The following is a 14,916-nucleotide window of genomic DNA, read 5'->3' as shown; positions in this document are numbered from 1 at the left end:
GAATAGAGGAGGTGGGGTAGAGGAGGTGGGGTAGAGGAGGAGAGAGGAGGTGGGGGTAGAGGAGGAGGGGGTAGAGGAGAATAGAGGAGGTGGGGTAGAGGAGGTGGGGGTAAAAGGAGGAGAGAAGAGGTAGGAGGAGGAGAGAGGAGGTGGGGTAGAGGAGGAGAGAGGAGGTGGGGGTAGAGGAGGAGAGAGGAGGTGGGGCAGGAGAAGGACTTTGGAGAGTGCGGAGGAGGAGGGTGCAGGTGGTGTACATGTGTTTATGGAAATAGTGGTGTCATATGACACCTACTATAGTATATTATTACGTTATTATATAAAACCTTCTCATTGTATGAGGATAGTGGATGGTATATTAGATTACTTGTTCACCTCATAAATCGTATGAGTGGGTTTTTTATTTTAGTCAAGTGGCGAATTAGTATTAGCCTAATAATTAAGGCAAATTGTTTAATTGTATGATAAACTGTAAATAGATCATTAAAACCCCAAATAAATCCCCCAAAATAAACGTTGATTGTGGAGGTATTGGAAAAATAAAACTGAGAAAATGTTCCATTTGCTGAGAACAGTAGGATTAAAACTCTCTCCATCAACCACAGGGATGACTCTCCCTATTAAAACTAATTAAAACTAATTAAAAATCAAATCAATCAATACACTCGCATCACCCCCCTGCTGTCATACACACACCAAATACACACACACGCGTGCACACACGCTCTCCTCTTCCCCTCATCCCGTAGGCTACTCATTTTATGTCTCATCCGTGGTCGGGAGACATTAAGCAGCTTGGTGGTCAGTCTGTTCCCAACAGATTGAGGGTCTGTGGACCCAGGAGTCTGAGACCTGATGGAACCAGATTAGAGATGAGATCAGATCTCAGATCAGTTCTGCTCCACGGCCCGCCGAGCCGGCCTGGGCTGTACCACACGTGTGACGAGCAGACACACACACACACACGCATACAGACACACACGCACACACATATACACATGCACACACACACATGCACGCACACACACACACACACACACACATACACACACACACATGCACGCACACGGACACACACACATTCACACACACATACACACAAAAGCACATACGCACACACACATGCGCACGTTAGTGAACGCACATACATACACACACAAAGACAAATACACATACACATTTTATGGGTTTCTTAAAGGTACAACAATCAATCAACATATTGTAGCATATGGTTTGTCACTACAAGTAATTATGGACAGGTCTCACGTCCTTAACGCTTGGAGAAGCAATATTCTCAAAGCCCATTAAACTAGGCTACTCAGTGATTATGAATCTGCATACAGTAGACTGTATGTCTAAGGAGGATATACGGTATAGCCGTCTCTAGTTTAATGAACATCTGCTTGCTGCTTTACCGAGCGCGCGTCCCCAAAGGTCCAGCGCAGGCGCGCGTGCTCCAGGTTTTCATGGCCTAAGCGCAGCTCGCGCTCGACCGGGAGATCCCGTCCTCGTTAAAACCGGAACGCTGATCGCCACCTGTCTGTCGTCTACACGCAGGAGTAAAGAGGATCCCACCACGCACGGATGTCATATATACCACATTTCACATGTAGTGTAATGCGCTTTGTGCAACATGTCTTATTGCTGTTGACCAACTTTATTTAATGATTACAGTCATTATAAAGTGTAGATTAGCCTGTATGAAGCCTATACATATTTGAAATCAATGTTTAAAAATTCTAAAATCACTACACAGCATAGTATGAATAGGACCTAGGCTACTTTATTATAAACTAGACAGGTTATAAGCTTAAAGATCCTTGCAAATGGATGATTCAACCCTTTTCCAACACGTGTGACGCTTCGTTACATATTTTCGTGACACTCTTCTCTCTAAAGTTTTACTTACTTACTTAAACTGGATTTCTCCCAGATCCGACCAATTAAATATCATTGCCGTTAGCAATCACTCTGCCAGTCAATGTAACCCTATACTAAGCCAAACAAGCGGATCAACCAGTCACCTCTATACACACTACCCCCTGCTAAGTGGCTAATGACCAGGGCGTATAATCCCTTTCAAAACAACTACAAAAATGCTAATTGTATCCAGCTATAAATACCGGTTGACTTCTGGTGTTCGTCCTTTACCCATATCACCATCCCGGGTCAGAAACCCGCTCACCGCACCGAGAACCTGAAGAGAGATAAATTGCATAAACCCGCTCCAATTAGATGTTGCATTAGTTGAGTTGTCCCCATCGTCTCGATTTCACAAAGTCTGTAGTTTTGAAGTCAGTCAGAGCGCGTTTGGAACTTTTACGCGCGTTTTGGATAGAATGCGCTGCGAGATATGACGGTAGCCATGTCTTCGTAGCTGAAGAAAAATACACATAAGCCAATAGGACAATAATAGAATACTTCGTTGAGTGCATCGTGAGAACCGACGGGAAACATGTTCCATCTACCGATGTTCACACCGGACCAGGTAGCTCGCGTGTGCGAGAACCTGGAGGAGACGGGAGACATCGAGCGCCTGGGTCGGTTCCTGTGGTCGCTGCCGGCCGCCGTCCCCGGTTCGGCCGGAGAGGCTCTGAACCGACACGAATCCGTGATGCGCGCACGGGCGCTGGTCGCCTTCCACGGGGGGAATTTCGAGGCTCTGTACCAGATTCTCCAGAGCCACCGTTTTACGCGCGAGTCCCACGCCAAACTCCAGGACTTGTGGCTGGACGCGCACTATAGGGAGGCGGAGCGACTACGGGGAAGGCCGCTGGGACCGGTGGAGAAGTACCGGATCCGCAAGAAGTTCCCCCTGCCCCGTACGATCTGGGACGGGGAGCAGAAGACGCACTGCTTTAAGGTGAGCCAGAACACAGTCCAGCTGTTTAGTGTCGATCTCCCGTTCAAATAATTGACTCGCACTTAACTACTATTAAAAAACTACAGAATAACCCTAATCATAGCCGTTATTTATTTATAGTTCTTTTAATGCACATATTTTGTGTTATATGACGCACTGATTCTTGATTTTTTTCTGTACCTCTTCTGTTCGTTCTGCTGCTGCAACGCCTACATTGTCCCTCTTGGGGATCATTAAAGTTATAGAATACTGTATCTCATCTTAATAATCATGCCTAAAGTATGCAGGAAATGTTACATTGGAAACCAAATAAGTAAAAACTCACCTAACTGGACATAATTTGGCTGGAGATAGTGAGTATATAGTATATAGAGTACTAATACATTATAACATACTCAAGTAACTCATGTGCCCAGTTAAGGCTCTTTGGTGAATGGTCCCCCAGCTCCTGATCTTTTAAGATGATGAGGCTACGGACAGCGTTATCCTTCCCCCCTTCCTCCCCAGCGTGGTCAGGGTCTTGGTTGGGGTTGGGGTTGGGGTCGGGGTCGGGGCCACGGCGAGGCCAAGATGACCCAAGGCTGCAGAGCCGGGGTCAACAGGAGGTTCCTCTCTGTCCGATTAACATGAACTTAGAGTACTTGGAAACACTCACTTATTTCCCCATTAAGTTGCCCTTCTTATGATGACGATGATTATTATTATTATGAATTTCATTTATATAGCACCCTTCATGATACCCAGAGAGCTTTACAGAGTCCAGTATTCATTCAGTCAGTCACACCGGTGGTGCTAAGCTACATCTGTTGACCAATCATGACCCACATCATGATGACCAACACTGATGTAAAAACGGTCTAATTTCAGGAAATTCACTCTCCCTACTTAGTCACACTAACCACTGGAAATATCAACCATTCTATTCTATTTATTAAATGGATTCTGAATAGAATGCTATGTTGGAGCAAGGGAGAGGCAGCCATGGGCTGTTATGTGGGATTATCACACAGAGATATAATCTCAACCATTCTACAGTGTGTTCTATGACTGCTCTGTGACTGCTCTGTGACTGTCTGGAGACCTACTGAGGCAGTGAGGTGGGTCTGAGAGGTTTAGTCAGCTAAATGGTAAATGGACTGCACTTATATAGCGCTTTTCCACCTTAGCGGCACTCAAAGCGCTTTACAATGGCCTCCCATTCACACACCAATGGAGGCCGCTGCCATGCAAGGTGCTAACCTGCTCATTGGGAGCAATTTGGAGTGAGGTGTCTCGCTCAAGGACACTTGTGGACAGTTGGAGCTGGGATTCGAACCGCTGACCCTTCGATCATTGAACGACCCGCTCTACCAACTGAGCTACAGCCGCCCCAACTAAGGCAGCTAAGCCTCTCCTGTGTGCTATGAACCAACTATGCTGCCATCTTACATTTCTAGTTTTTAGCCCACTCAGCGGTTACCGGCATCGTAACTCAAAGCTGTGAGTGTTTGTTTGTTTTAAATCCTGTCTTATTTTGTGAGGAATAATGTTGTAAATGATCAAATAAAAGTGAACTACAGCCTCTCCAATACTAAGCCCCTTATCCTGACTCCTGAGCTAATTATCAGCATATAAATGCATGCTTCAACTGTAGATTAAGGTTATTATAGCTAACAGATTAAGATTATTATCAATCCTAGTTTTAATGAGATTATTTTCAGGTTTATCTGCTCTAGTTCGATGTCTAAGACTCAAATGTTAAGACAGAATCCCAGCCTGCAGTGCGTCCCAAAGCAGGAGACACTTAGATCACACCTGTCAGGGTTCACACACCTTCTGCAATATCACATTTAAGGACCTTTCAATGACCTTCAGGGCCCAATTCCCTCCATTTTAAGGACCCAATTCACCGCACTTGACCACACTTTTTTGGGGCAGGTGGCACGACTCTCAATCTCAGATGGCGGGAAACATGCAGACATATTATACCATATTTACTCATATTACATTTTTTACAAATCTAACATACTTGCACAAAATATATAAATTCAAGCAGTGACCCATGTCTATTTTCAAGCACTTTCAAGGCCTTGATTTTTCCCCCCTCAAATTCACAAACTTTCAAGGATTTCAAGGCCCCGTGGCGCCCTGACCCCTGACCTGTGTACGGCGCCCTGACCCCTGACCTGTGTACGGCCACGCCGATCTCACAAGCTCCCATTCGGTCTTGCGTGTTTCCGTCTCTTCCGCCGAGCGCCCTGGACGTAGCGCAGCTCGCTGACGTAGCATAGTTTGTGTTGGCTCCACAGGAGAGGACGCGCAGTCTGCTGAGAGAGTGGTACCTGCAGGACCCCTACCCCAACCCGTCCCGCAAGCGCCACCTGGCCCAGGCCACCGGTCTGACGCCCACGCAGGTCGGGAACTGGTTCAAGAACCGCCGCCAGAGGGACCGGGCCGCCTCGGCCAAGAACAGGTACGCCAAGACGCAGCCGCCAGGTCAAGGGTGACGATGGCAGCGTGTCACACAAGAGCACGGTAACGGGGAGTGAGAGAGGATCAGGCAGCCTGACGGGTCAAACCAAAAATGGACTCCTTATTTCCTCTTTTCTCTCTCCCCCACTTTCTCTCTCTCTCTTTCTCTCTCTCTCTCTCTTTCTCTCTCTCTTTCTCTCTCTCTCTCTTTCTCTCTCTCTCCTCCCCTCAGGCTGCAGCAGGACGTCACCCTCCTGCCGTCCGGAAGTTCCCCCGAAAGCTCCGTCCAGGAGCGCGGCCGTCACCACCAGCGCATGCTGCCCGCCTCGCCCTCCTCACCAGCCTCGCCCCACCCCCCGGGCAGCCCCGAGGCCAGCGACTGCAGCACCGGCACCGACCAGCGCCACGGCACCGGCCGCTCCACGCCAGACATCTCGGTCAGCAGCGACAGCGAGTCCTGAGGGGGGGGGGGTTCTTCCGCCTCCGGACCCCCGAAACGGTCCCTCGGCGCGCCGAGCTCTGAGGCGTCCGGAAATCGGGATTGTGAGGGAGGAGGAGGAGGACGAGGACGAGGAGGAGAGAGGAGACGATAGACGACTCTTACCTGAGCTCAGAATGGCCCATGGCAACAGCAAAACCAAAAAGAATGTTCTAGAACTCGGAACCCTGTGGCTTGCAGGCCCAGGAAGAAGCTCTATCGACTTGATGAAAAGTGACTTGAATCGAGACTGGATTGGGACCAGTCGATGTGATGACCTCTTGATGATGAGAGGGGGAAGGATAGGGGGTTTCGGGGGTGGGGGATGGGGTCAAAAGGTGGGGGATTGTATATCCATGAACGCATGCACTTAAAAGTGTGCCAAGTCGCATCTTTGATCGACTGGTGCCGTCACATCCGGTTATATATCTACATGTTTCATCAGTGATAATCACACTTCACAAATTCTCAGGAGAAGTATTTATAGAAATATATATACACGTGTATATATACACACCGTACGGTCTTAGACTACTGAAATGTTATTTTGATGACTACGTTTTGATGGGTTTCAACTCATAGAAGGCTATTTTGTATAGTTTATAGGTAGCTCGACACTATTCCATTATTTTTAATTAATAAGGGAGCAATGTTATTGAAAAGGACACCGCATACACCACCTTCTTCAGGAGGCTTCAGAGAATAAAATAAGTGAATGTACTGAAGAACTGCAAAGGAATAGATAGCCTACTTTAAAAAACAGACACTATTTCCCCACAAACACACTTCACTGCCTTATGGAGGGTACAGACATCACTCAAACTCTCTTTAGTTCTGGGTTGTTATTTTTATGCATTGCTATTTTTGCGATTGCTATTTCCGTTATTTAAAGTCACAACAGACTTTGTTCCACCTGCTTGCAATATACCATTACAATATAACTAACTACGCCAATATGCTGCTTTCTTTGAATCCAAAACATCCCAATTTAACCAACTCTAGTGGTTTTATTGTTATATAACTGTGAATATCATTGTGGTCAGTGTCTTACCAGTCAGGCCTACCGCACTCTTTCTCTTCAGTTGTCCTAATTTCGACCGTTACCTGTGACAGACAACACAATAGTGTGAAATGTTAAGCTTGTTCTTTACTCAATGTGCCTATTTGATCTCCGGGGACCACCGACAGACGGACTTGTGAAACAGGCGGTCCGTCTCAACGCAGTCTTGTCGGTCAAGAGTGACACAGGCTCTTTCTGTCGAACATGCTCCACACAGAAGGCTTAACAGCCAGGACATGGGCCTAATAGGCCAATGTATTTTGTAAATGTCTGATGATGTATGCATTTGGAATAAAATACACTATTTTTACCCGGGTTTCTTCTGTGTTGGTCTGGTAGTGTAATTGGAGATTATGCTACCAACTCGACGTTATTTCACTTCGCCAGTGGTGGTTTAGCAGACAAAAAGACACAAAAAAACGATTCTCCACGGACAAGCCTACACTTTATCCTACTTTGGCCTACAACCGTTTTCTGCTGCTACAATTGGAATATTCTTCAGCAGGTTTATAGAAAAGACACAAGCATACAGGCTAACGTAACCTTGAAGAAACATTTTGTCCCAAACGTTTTACCTTCCACTTTGCCTCAACCCTTCATCTGCTAAAGAGATTTGAGAACGCTGGTAAATGGCGCCACCTTGTGGCGGTGAGGAGAATTTCTTAATTGAGGATCTTAATCGATCTCGGTTTCTCTCTTGCTAGGAAATCTCAACCGCTGAGTTTAAAGCTGAAACGCAAATTGAGCTGTATTAGTTACTGGTCATACCATTTCCCAATACTGTTGTCACAGTTTGAGGTCACAAGCTATTGGAAACAGGCAGCAAAGCAGTAGCACATATCCTACCTGTGCACAAATTCCTGACTCACTGTTAACCCCGCCCATGCCGCAGCACCGCTGGAGTGGCAGATTTCTGCTATCCACTGTTGAGCGAACAGTAGGCTTTTACGTTTTGATCGCAGTTTAGAATTTGCTGTAATTGTATTATAACCGAATCCACACACTGTAGCCTACTGACGGGAGGGAATACATATTAGTGAAGCGCTCTCCAGCATCACTGGACATGGACAGCGAGGGCAGGAAAGTTGTCGTCTGCGACAACGGGACCGGGGTGAGTTTACAGTAGTTAGTCATACATTCTGTGTAGTGAATGGGAATTGTATGTCCCTATGGTCTGTAATACGACTATGTGTCATGTCATGTGTCAATCATAATTCAACAGCGGCAGCACCTGGTATTGTGTTTAGAAGTTTGTGATCTCTTAACTGCTTGATATGGCACACTAGGTCTAGGTTGCCCTCCTTTATCTACACGTATGTGTTTTTATTCCCATTAAATAATTTGTGTTGGCTGCAAATATTTCGCTTTTGTGCATGTATTAGGGTACAGTTGTGCATGTATTAGGGTACATTTGTGCATGTATTAGGGTACAGTTGTGCGTGTATAGGCTATAGGAAGGGAGGGTCGCGTGGGCGTGGCTATGCGCAGTTATGCACATCTGTTTGGACACGTTCACACGCCATAAATGGTGCTACCGTGTAGTAGTGAGTTTCAATAGCCTGTCCATTTATTAAACCAGGAAGAGAATAAACTTACGGTAACTCTCAATTACTCAAGTGTTGTGAGTGTTTATTCACGGCGTGAATCGGTCGGGCTTCCGCTGTTACTTTCTATCATCTGTTGACAGTTTTCAGACAATTCTCTGAAAGACCTCTGTTCATAAATGAGCCGCAGATGTGACGGTGTAGCTCACCTTTTCTCTGCTCGTTGCAAGTGATCGGAATGTTTCTCCCACCTCCAGGCCATGGAATGTGGATCAGGCCAAGTCTAGACAAGTCAACACATTTCAACACAGTCACGAGAACAGCCAGATGAACGAGGTCATCAGAAATGTAACATTTTGCCCATCACTACAATTAAGCTGTCATTCATTTATTCTGCACACGGTGCAACTCTGTCTCTCAAATGTTTTCATGCAGTCTTGACTCAGGAACAGCAAAAAAAAAAACGTTTGGAGAAGTGACATTCTCTGATAATTTGGTTTCAATGCAGCACGTTGAATTAGAACTGAACCTTCCTTGACGTCATATATTGAAAGAATTTAACCTACAAACACATTCAAACGCAATGTGTCATCTCCTATTGGTTCCCAGTTTGTCAAGTGTCATCTCCTATTGGTTCCCAGTTTGTCAAGTGTCATCTCCTATTGGTTCCCAGTTTGTCAAGTGTCATTTCCTATTGGTTCCCAGTTTGTCAAGTGTCACATCCTATTGGTTCCCAGCTTGTCAAGTGTCACTTCCTATTGGTTCCCAGTTTGTCAAGTGTCACTTCCTATTGGTTCCCAGTTTGTCAAGTGTCATTTCCTATTGGTTCCCAGGTTGTCAAGTGCCACTTCCTATTGGTTCCCAGTTTGTCAAGTGTCATTTCCTATTGGTTCCCAGTTTGTCAAGTGTGGCTTTGCCGGTTCCAACTTCCCGGAGCACATCTTCCCCGCCATGGTGGGCCGGCCTACGATCCGCTCCTCTACAAAAGTCGGCGACATTGAGATCAAGGTGAGATCAGTCGAACCCTCTACCCTGACGACTCGGCGTCCCCGACCGCCTCACCTCTGACCCCTGACCCCCCGACCCCTCAGGACTTGATGGTGGGCGAGGAGGCCAGCGAGTGCCGCTCCCTGCTGGAGGTGACCTACCCCATGGACAACGGCATGGTGCGCAACTGGGACGACATGCTCCACCTGTGGGATCACACCTTCGGCCCCGACCGCCTCAACGTCAGCCCCCCGGACTGCAAGGTAGAGCCAGGCTCTCGACCGTGTGTTAATGGCTCGCCCCGGGCGGGATTCGAACCCGCGCTCGACAAGCTCTCCCCCGTTTGTGAGGCGGACACGCTGACAGTTGCGCCAATAAGGGGACGTCCCTCTTGGAGGGACTGTCAGCGCTGCTTTGAGGAGAGAGTCTCACCAGCTACTCCTCGTTCCACTCTGTTACATAAACAATGATAATCACATCGTCAGGAGTAGATTTTGTTCAATGTTGAAACATATAGTCATAGAATGTGGACAATTTCCCCCAAAAAAGTCTGAGGTGATGAGCACATCCGCTGTTGACAATATACTTCTCCGGCGGACGATATTATCGCGTATTGTGATATTTTGTCATGCCAATATCGTCCATAAAAAAATATAAATATTGATACCAGCCGACCCTCACTGACAGGTGCTTCTCACGGAGCCGCCCATGAACCCCACCAAGAACCGGGAGAAGATCGCCGAGGTCATGTTCGAGAAGTACCAGTTCCACGGCATCTACGTGGCCATCCAGGCCGTGCTCACGCTCTACGCCCAAGGTAAACGTGTGGAGAGTAGGGTTGCAAATTTCAAGGAATTTCATTCATCGATAACTATTAAACTTAACAAAAAATAGTCGATTAATTGATAAGAACGTCCAGCGCTGGACTGCGCTTTGCTCCGTTCATTTCTGTGTCCTCTACTGCTGGCGTTGAAATTTCCCGGCATCCCATTTAGCCTTCACTACATGGCGTGGCGCCCTCATGTGCAGTGAGACCCTAAATCATGATTACATTTCACGCAACTCCTGTTGATAACGTTCGTTCTCCCAAAAAGTTCTGTTCCATTAACAAGCAATTAATCGAGTAACCAAATCTTTTTATTTATTTATTTTTTATTTATTTTATTTCACTTCATTTATTGAGCATGTACCTTTAAGATAAGCAATTATTTCAAAATAATTCATAATTTGTTCTCGGCCTTCGAAAGGGAGAAGCCATTGATGTGGCCCAGTCCTTCTGCTGGCTGAGGTTTATCTGGCACTGGAGTAACCAAATCTTACTCCAGTAAAGACTATTGCAGTGTGATAGAAACAGATTTTCTCTCTTTATGTGATTGATAAGTTTCAGGGAACTCCTACTTCCTAGAACGAGCTGCATTGCCACTGATTGATTTGTGTGATGATAAATCCAAGCGAGTGACGAGGTGTCTTGTGTCCAGGCCTTCTGACCGGCGTGGTGGTGGACTCTGGCGATGGCGTGACGCACATCTGTCCCGTGTACGAGGGCTTCTCCCTGCCTCACCTCACGCGCCGGCTGGACATCGCAGGACGTGACATCACGCGCTACCTCATCAAGGTGCGCCGCAGTCTCCCCTGAGGCCTCGATCGTCTGCTGAGGCTCTATTTGGTTGTTGTTGATGATTAGAACGATTTACTAATGAGGGACAGTATACCGGTAATATACATCCATCCATCCTTCCCTCCCTCCCTCCCTCCCTCCCTCCATCCGTCCCTTCTCTCTCAATATCACTTTACCATCTATCTATCTATCTATCTATCTATCTATCTATCTATCTATCTATCCATCCATCCATCCATCCATCCATCCATCCATCCATCCATCCATCCATCCATCTATTCATCCATCCATCCATCCATCCATCCATCCATCCATCCATCCATCCATCCATCCATCCATCCATCCATCCATTTCTTCTCCCTCAATATCACTTTACCATCCCTCCACCCCTCCATCCCTCCCCCCATCCCTCCCTCCACCCCTCCATCCCTCCCTCAGCTCCTGTTGCTACGCGGCTACGCGTTCAACCACTCGGCCGACTTTGAGACGGTGCGCATGCTGAAGGAGCAGCTGTGCTACGTGGGCTACAACATCGAGCAGGAGCAGCGCCTGGCCACCGAGACCACCGTCCTGGTCGAGTCCTACACGGTGACTAGAATAGGACTCTAATATGACTACATATTCAGCAACAATTGCTTGTTATTTAAAAAAATAATATTACTGTATATTGTATTTATGCCTTATTTAAACGGGGCTTACTCTGTTGAGACCTAAGTCTCTTTTACAAAACCCCCTTATGAATAAGGAAAGGAATACAAAAAAAAACACACGAAACAATACACACAATAAACGCCACTACAACACTACTTAAAGGGTTCGAGTAAGTGGGTATATGTGGGATATGAACGTTTATGTCTGCATAAACAAAAGGCATTATGATGATATTTGGCTGCATGAACTGACTGTGCCCCCGCCCCCCCGTGACCCCTGTGACCCCCAGCTCCCCGATGGCCGGCAGGTCATGGTGGGGGGCGAGAGGTTCGGGGCCCCCGAGGCGCTGTTCCAGCCCCACCTCGTCAACGTGGAGGGGGCGGGCGTGGCCGAGCTGCTCTTCAACACCATCCAGGCGGCGGACATCGACCTGAGGTCGGGGGTCAACGCTCTCCCCTCCACACACACACACACACACACACACACACACGGAACGTCTAAAAGTGCATCGGGGAACCAACTGCAAAGGAACTCTGGGTCCACTCTCCCAGTGTAGCAGTAGTTTCAGATACGATATGAGATTATGAGATTATTAGATTATGAGATTATGTTCCTTGATATTCCTTGAAGATTGTATGATAGTTTGTTGGGGCTCAATGTACAGTACTTACTCCCAAGTGTGCCTTTAGCCTAGCGTCAAACTTTAGCCACGAGAACCGTCATAAATTATAGTTTTTACATGATCCATAATTGATTGATTTTTATTTTGGGTAAAACTGAATACATACATCAACAATACATTACAGTATTAAAAACACTTAATCATAACAACCTTGACAGTGTTATCTGCTGTGAGCCCGTATGGATCTCTGTGGTCTTGTCTGTCCGCTGAAGGTCGGACTTCTACAAGCACATCGTTCTGTCGGGGGGTTCCACCATGTACCCCGGCCTCCCCTCGCGGCTGGAGAGAGAGATCAAACAGCTGTACCTGGAGAACGTGCTGAAGGGGGACACCAAGTCGCTCTCCGTAGGTCACACACACGCACACACACATGCACACACTCACAGACACACACACACACACACATGCATACACACGCACACACACATGCACACACTCACAGACATATGCATACACGCGCACACACGCACGCACGCACACACACACACACAGACACACACACACACAGAGACACACACATGCATACACGCGCACACACGCATGCACACACACAGAGACACACACACACACAGAGACACACACACACACGCACGCACACACACACACACACACACTCACACACACATATTCTCTCACACACACACACACACACAGTATTATGTTTTTAATACACCGATTCGCAGATGCTCAGTATTGCAGTGAGAAAAGTCAAGCACTCTCTATCTCTGTCCCCCTCTCTCTCTGCCCCCCCCCCCCGCAGAAGTTTAAGATCCGCATCGAGGACCCCCCCCGTCGTAAGCACATGGTGTTCCTGGGCGGGGCCGTGCTGGCCAACATCATGAAGGACAAAGACTCCTTCTGGATCAGCAGGGAGGAATACCTGGAGAAAGGCCTGGCCGTCCTGGACAAGCTGGGGGGAGGGGTGAGATAGAGGAGGGGGGAGAGGGGGGAGAGAGAGAGAGAGAGGGAGAGAGAGAGGATGGGAGAGAGGGGGGAGAGAGGGGAGAGAGATAGAGAGAGAGGGAGGGGAGAGAGATAGAGGATGGGGGAGAGGGGGGAGAGAGAGGGGGAGAGAGAGAGATAGAGGATGGGAGAGAGGGGGGAGAGAGGGGAGAGAGAGAGAGAGAGGGAGGGGAGAGAGATAGAGGATGGGGGAGAGGGGGGAGAGGGGGGGGGAGAGAGGGGGAGAGAGAGAGAGATAAAGGATGGGAGAGAGGGGGGAGAGAGGGAGGGGAGAGAGATAGAGGATGGGAGAGAGGGGGGAGAGAGGGGAGAGAGAGAGAGAGAGGGGGAGAGAGAGAGGGGGGAGAGAGAGAGGGAGAGAGAGAGGGGGGAGAGAGAGGGAGAGAGATAGAGGATGAGGAGAGAGGAAGGGGGGAGAGAGAGGGAGAGAGAGAGGATGAGGAGAGAGGAAGGGGGGAGAGAGAGAGAGGATGAGGAGAGAGGAAGGGGGGAGAGAGAGGGAGAGAGAGAGGATGAGGAGAGAGGAAGGGGGGAGAGAGAGAGAGGATGAGGAGAGAGGAAGGGGGGAGAGAGAGAGAGGATGAGGAGAGAGGAAGGGGGGAGAGAGAGGGAGAGAGATAGAGGATGAGGAGAGAGAGGGAGGGGGGTGAAATATCAGAAGGGCTTCCTGTACTGGTCAAAGCTGACGGGGTGAGACTGAGGCTTGAGCTGCAACAAGCAAATATATCAGACCACTGGGTTTAAAACCCATGCCTTACTGGAAATTGAAAAAATAATATTTTATGTCATCTGGGATGTACAGTATAATGAAAAACCAGCCTTTCTAATTCTTCAAAACATCCATCTGTTCTAAGTACCATTATATACATTATATAAGCACTTCCCTCGGAAGCCAGCCTCTTTGACCTAGGACCCGAGATGCTGGCATGGCTACACGACACCGAGTTGGACCTCTGACGTTACACGAAAGAAGAAGTACCATTATATGATAGAGGGAAGTGGGTTATCCTCTGTTGAACTTGTCAAATGTCAAGTTATTGTCAGGCTAATGTTGGTGTGCAGTTGCCTTGCTATTATTCAACGTTGCAAGAACCTGCTTTTTTTCCTTCTTCACCACTGTCTGGAATACGAAATGTCAAACAACTGTTTCTGATGACTGACTACTCTTATTGTGACGGAGAACAAAGCTGAATATATAAATATGTTGAAAAAACGGGCATCTCTTTCTGAGACTGTAGATCTGAGAGGAATGGGATTGGGCGTTGACAGTTCCCTGTGTGATACAGTTGTGAAGACAGCGCATTCAAAGGGGACGATACTGAAAAGCAAGGCTTTGCTGCCCTCTAGTGGCGGAACACGGAACAGCTACCCTGACATCGAATGTACAGTAATACACAAACACTGGATATAACCCGTTATGAACAGACAATGCAATTTTATTGCGATTTTGAATTACGTGACAAAATACAGCAATGTGTTTTACATTCAAAGATATTGTGTGTACTCTTTAAAAGTTGGCTTATTTAGCATACAATCAACACATGCAGCATCACACACCACATTCTCTGAACCTTTACGGAAAATGAAACATTCTAGCATGCAGTAATTTTCAGTATATGTCA

General features: G+C 47.4%; 2 protein-coding genes across 2 annotated transcripts; both read left to right on the top strand.

Moving 5' to 3' along the window:
• Positions 1-2,452: 2,452 nt before the first annotated feature.
• Positions 2,453-5,772, top strand: six7 (SIX homeobox 7; the record flags this gene model as incomplete). The annotated part of the gene is made up of 3 exons (XM_084451547.1): positions 2,453-2,860; positions 5,149-5,312; positions 5,544-5,772. The coding sequence occupies 3 exons, from the start codon at positions 2,453-2,455 to the stop codon at positions 5,770-5,772; spliced, it is 801 nt and encodes a 266-aa protein (XP_084307673.1).
• A 2,140-nt stretch (positions 5,773-7,912) lies between these two features.
• LOC311320577 (actin-related protein 2) lies at positions 7,913-13,262 on the top strand (the record flags this gene model as incomplete). Its single annotated transcript, XM_084452359.1, has 9 exons — positions 7,913-7,960; positions 9,291-9,401; positions 9,485-9,643; positions 10,068-10,197; positions 10,859-10,995; positions 11,437-11,586; positions 11,939-12,084; positions 12,544-12,676; positions 13,092-13,262. 9 exons carry the CDS (start codon positions 7,913-7,915, stop codon positions 13,260-13,262), a joined length of 1,185 nt encoding a protein of 394 aa, XP_084308485.1.
• Positions 13,263-14,916: the final 1,654 nt, after the last annotated feature.

This window comes from Borostomias antarcticus, assembly GCF_949987555.1.
Source record: "Borostomias antarcticus genome assembly, chromosome: 17".
Lineage (NCBI taxonomy): Eukaryota > Metazoa > Chordata > Actinopteri > Stomiiformes > Stomiidae > Borostomias > Borostomias antarcticus.
The sequence above is the reverse complement of the archived record's forward strand: the minus strand, read 5'-3'. Positions and strand labels throughout refer to the sequence as shown.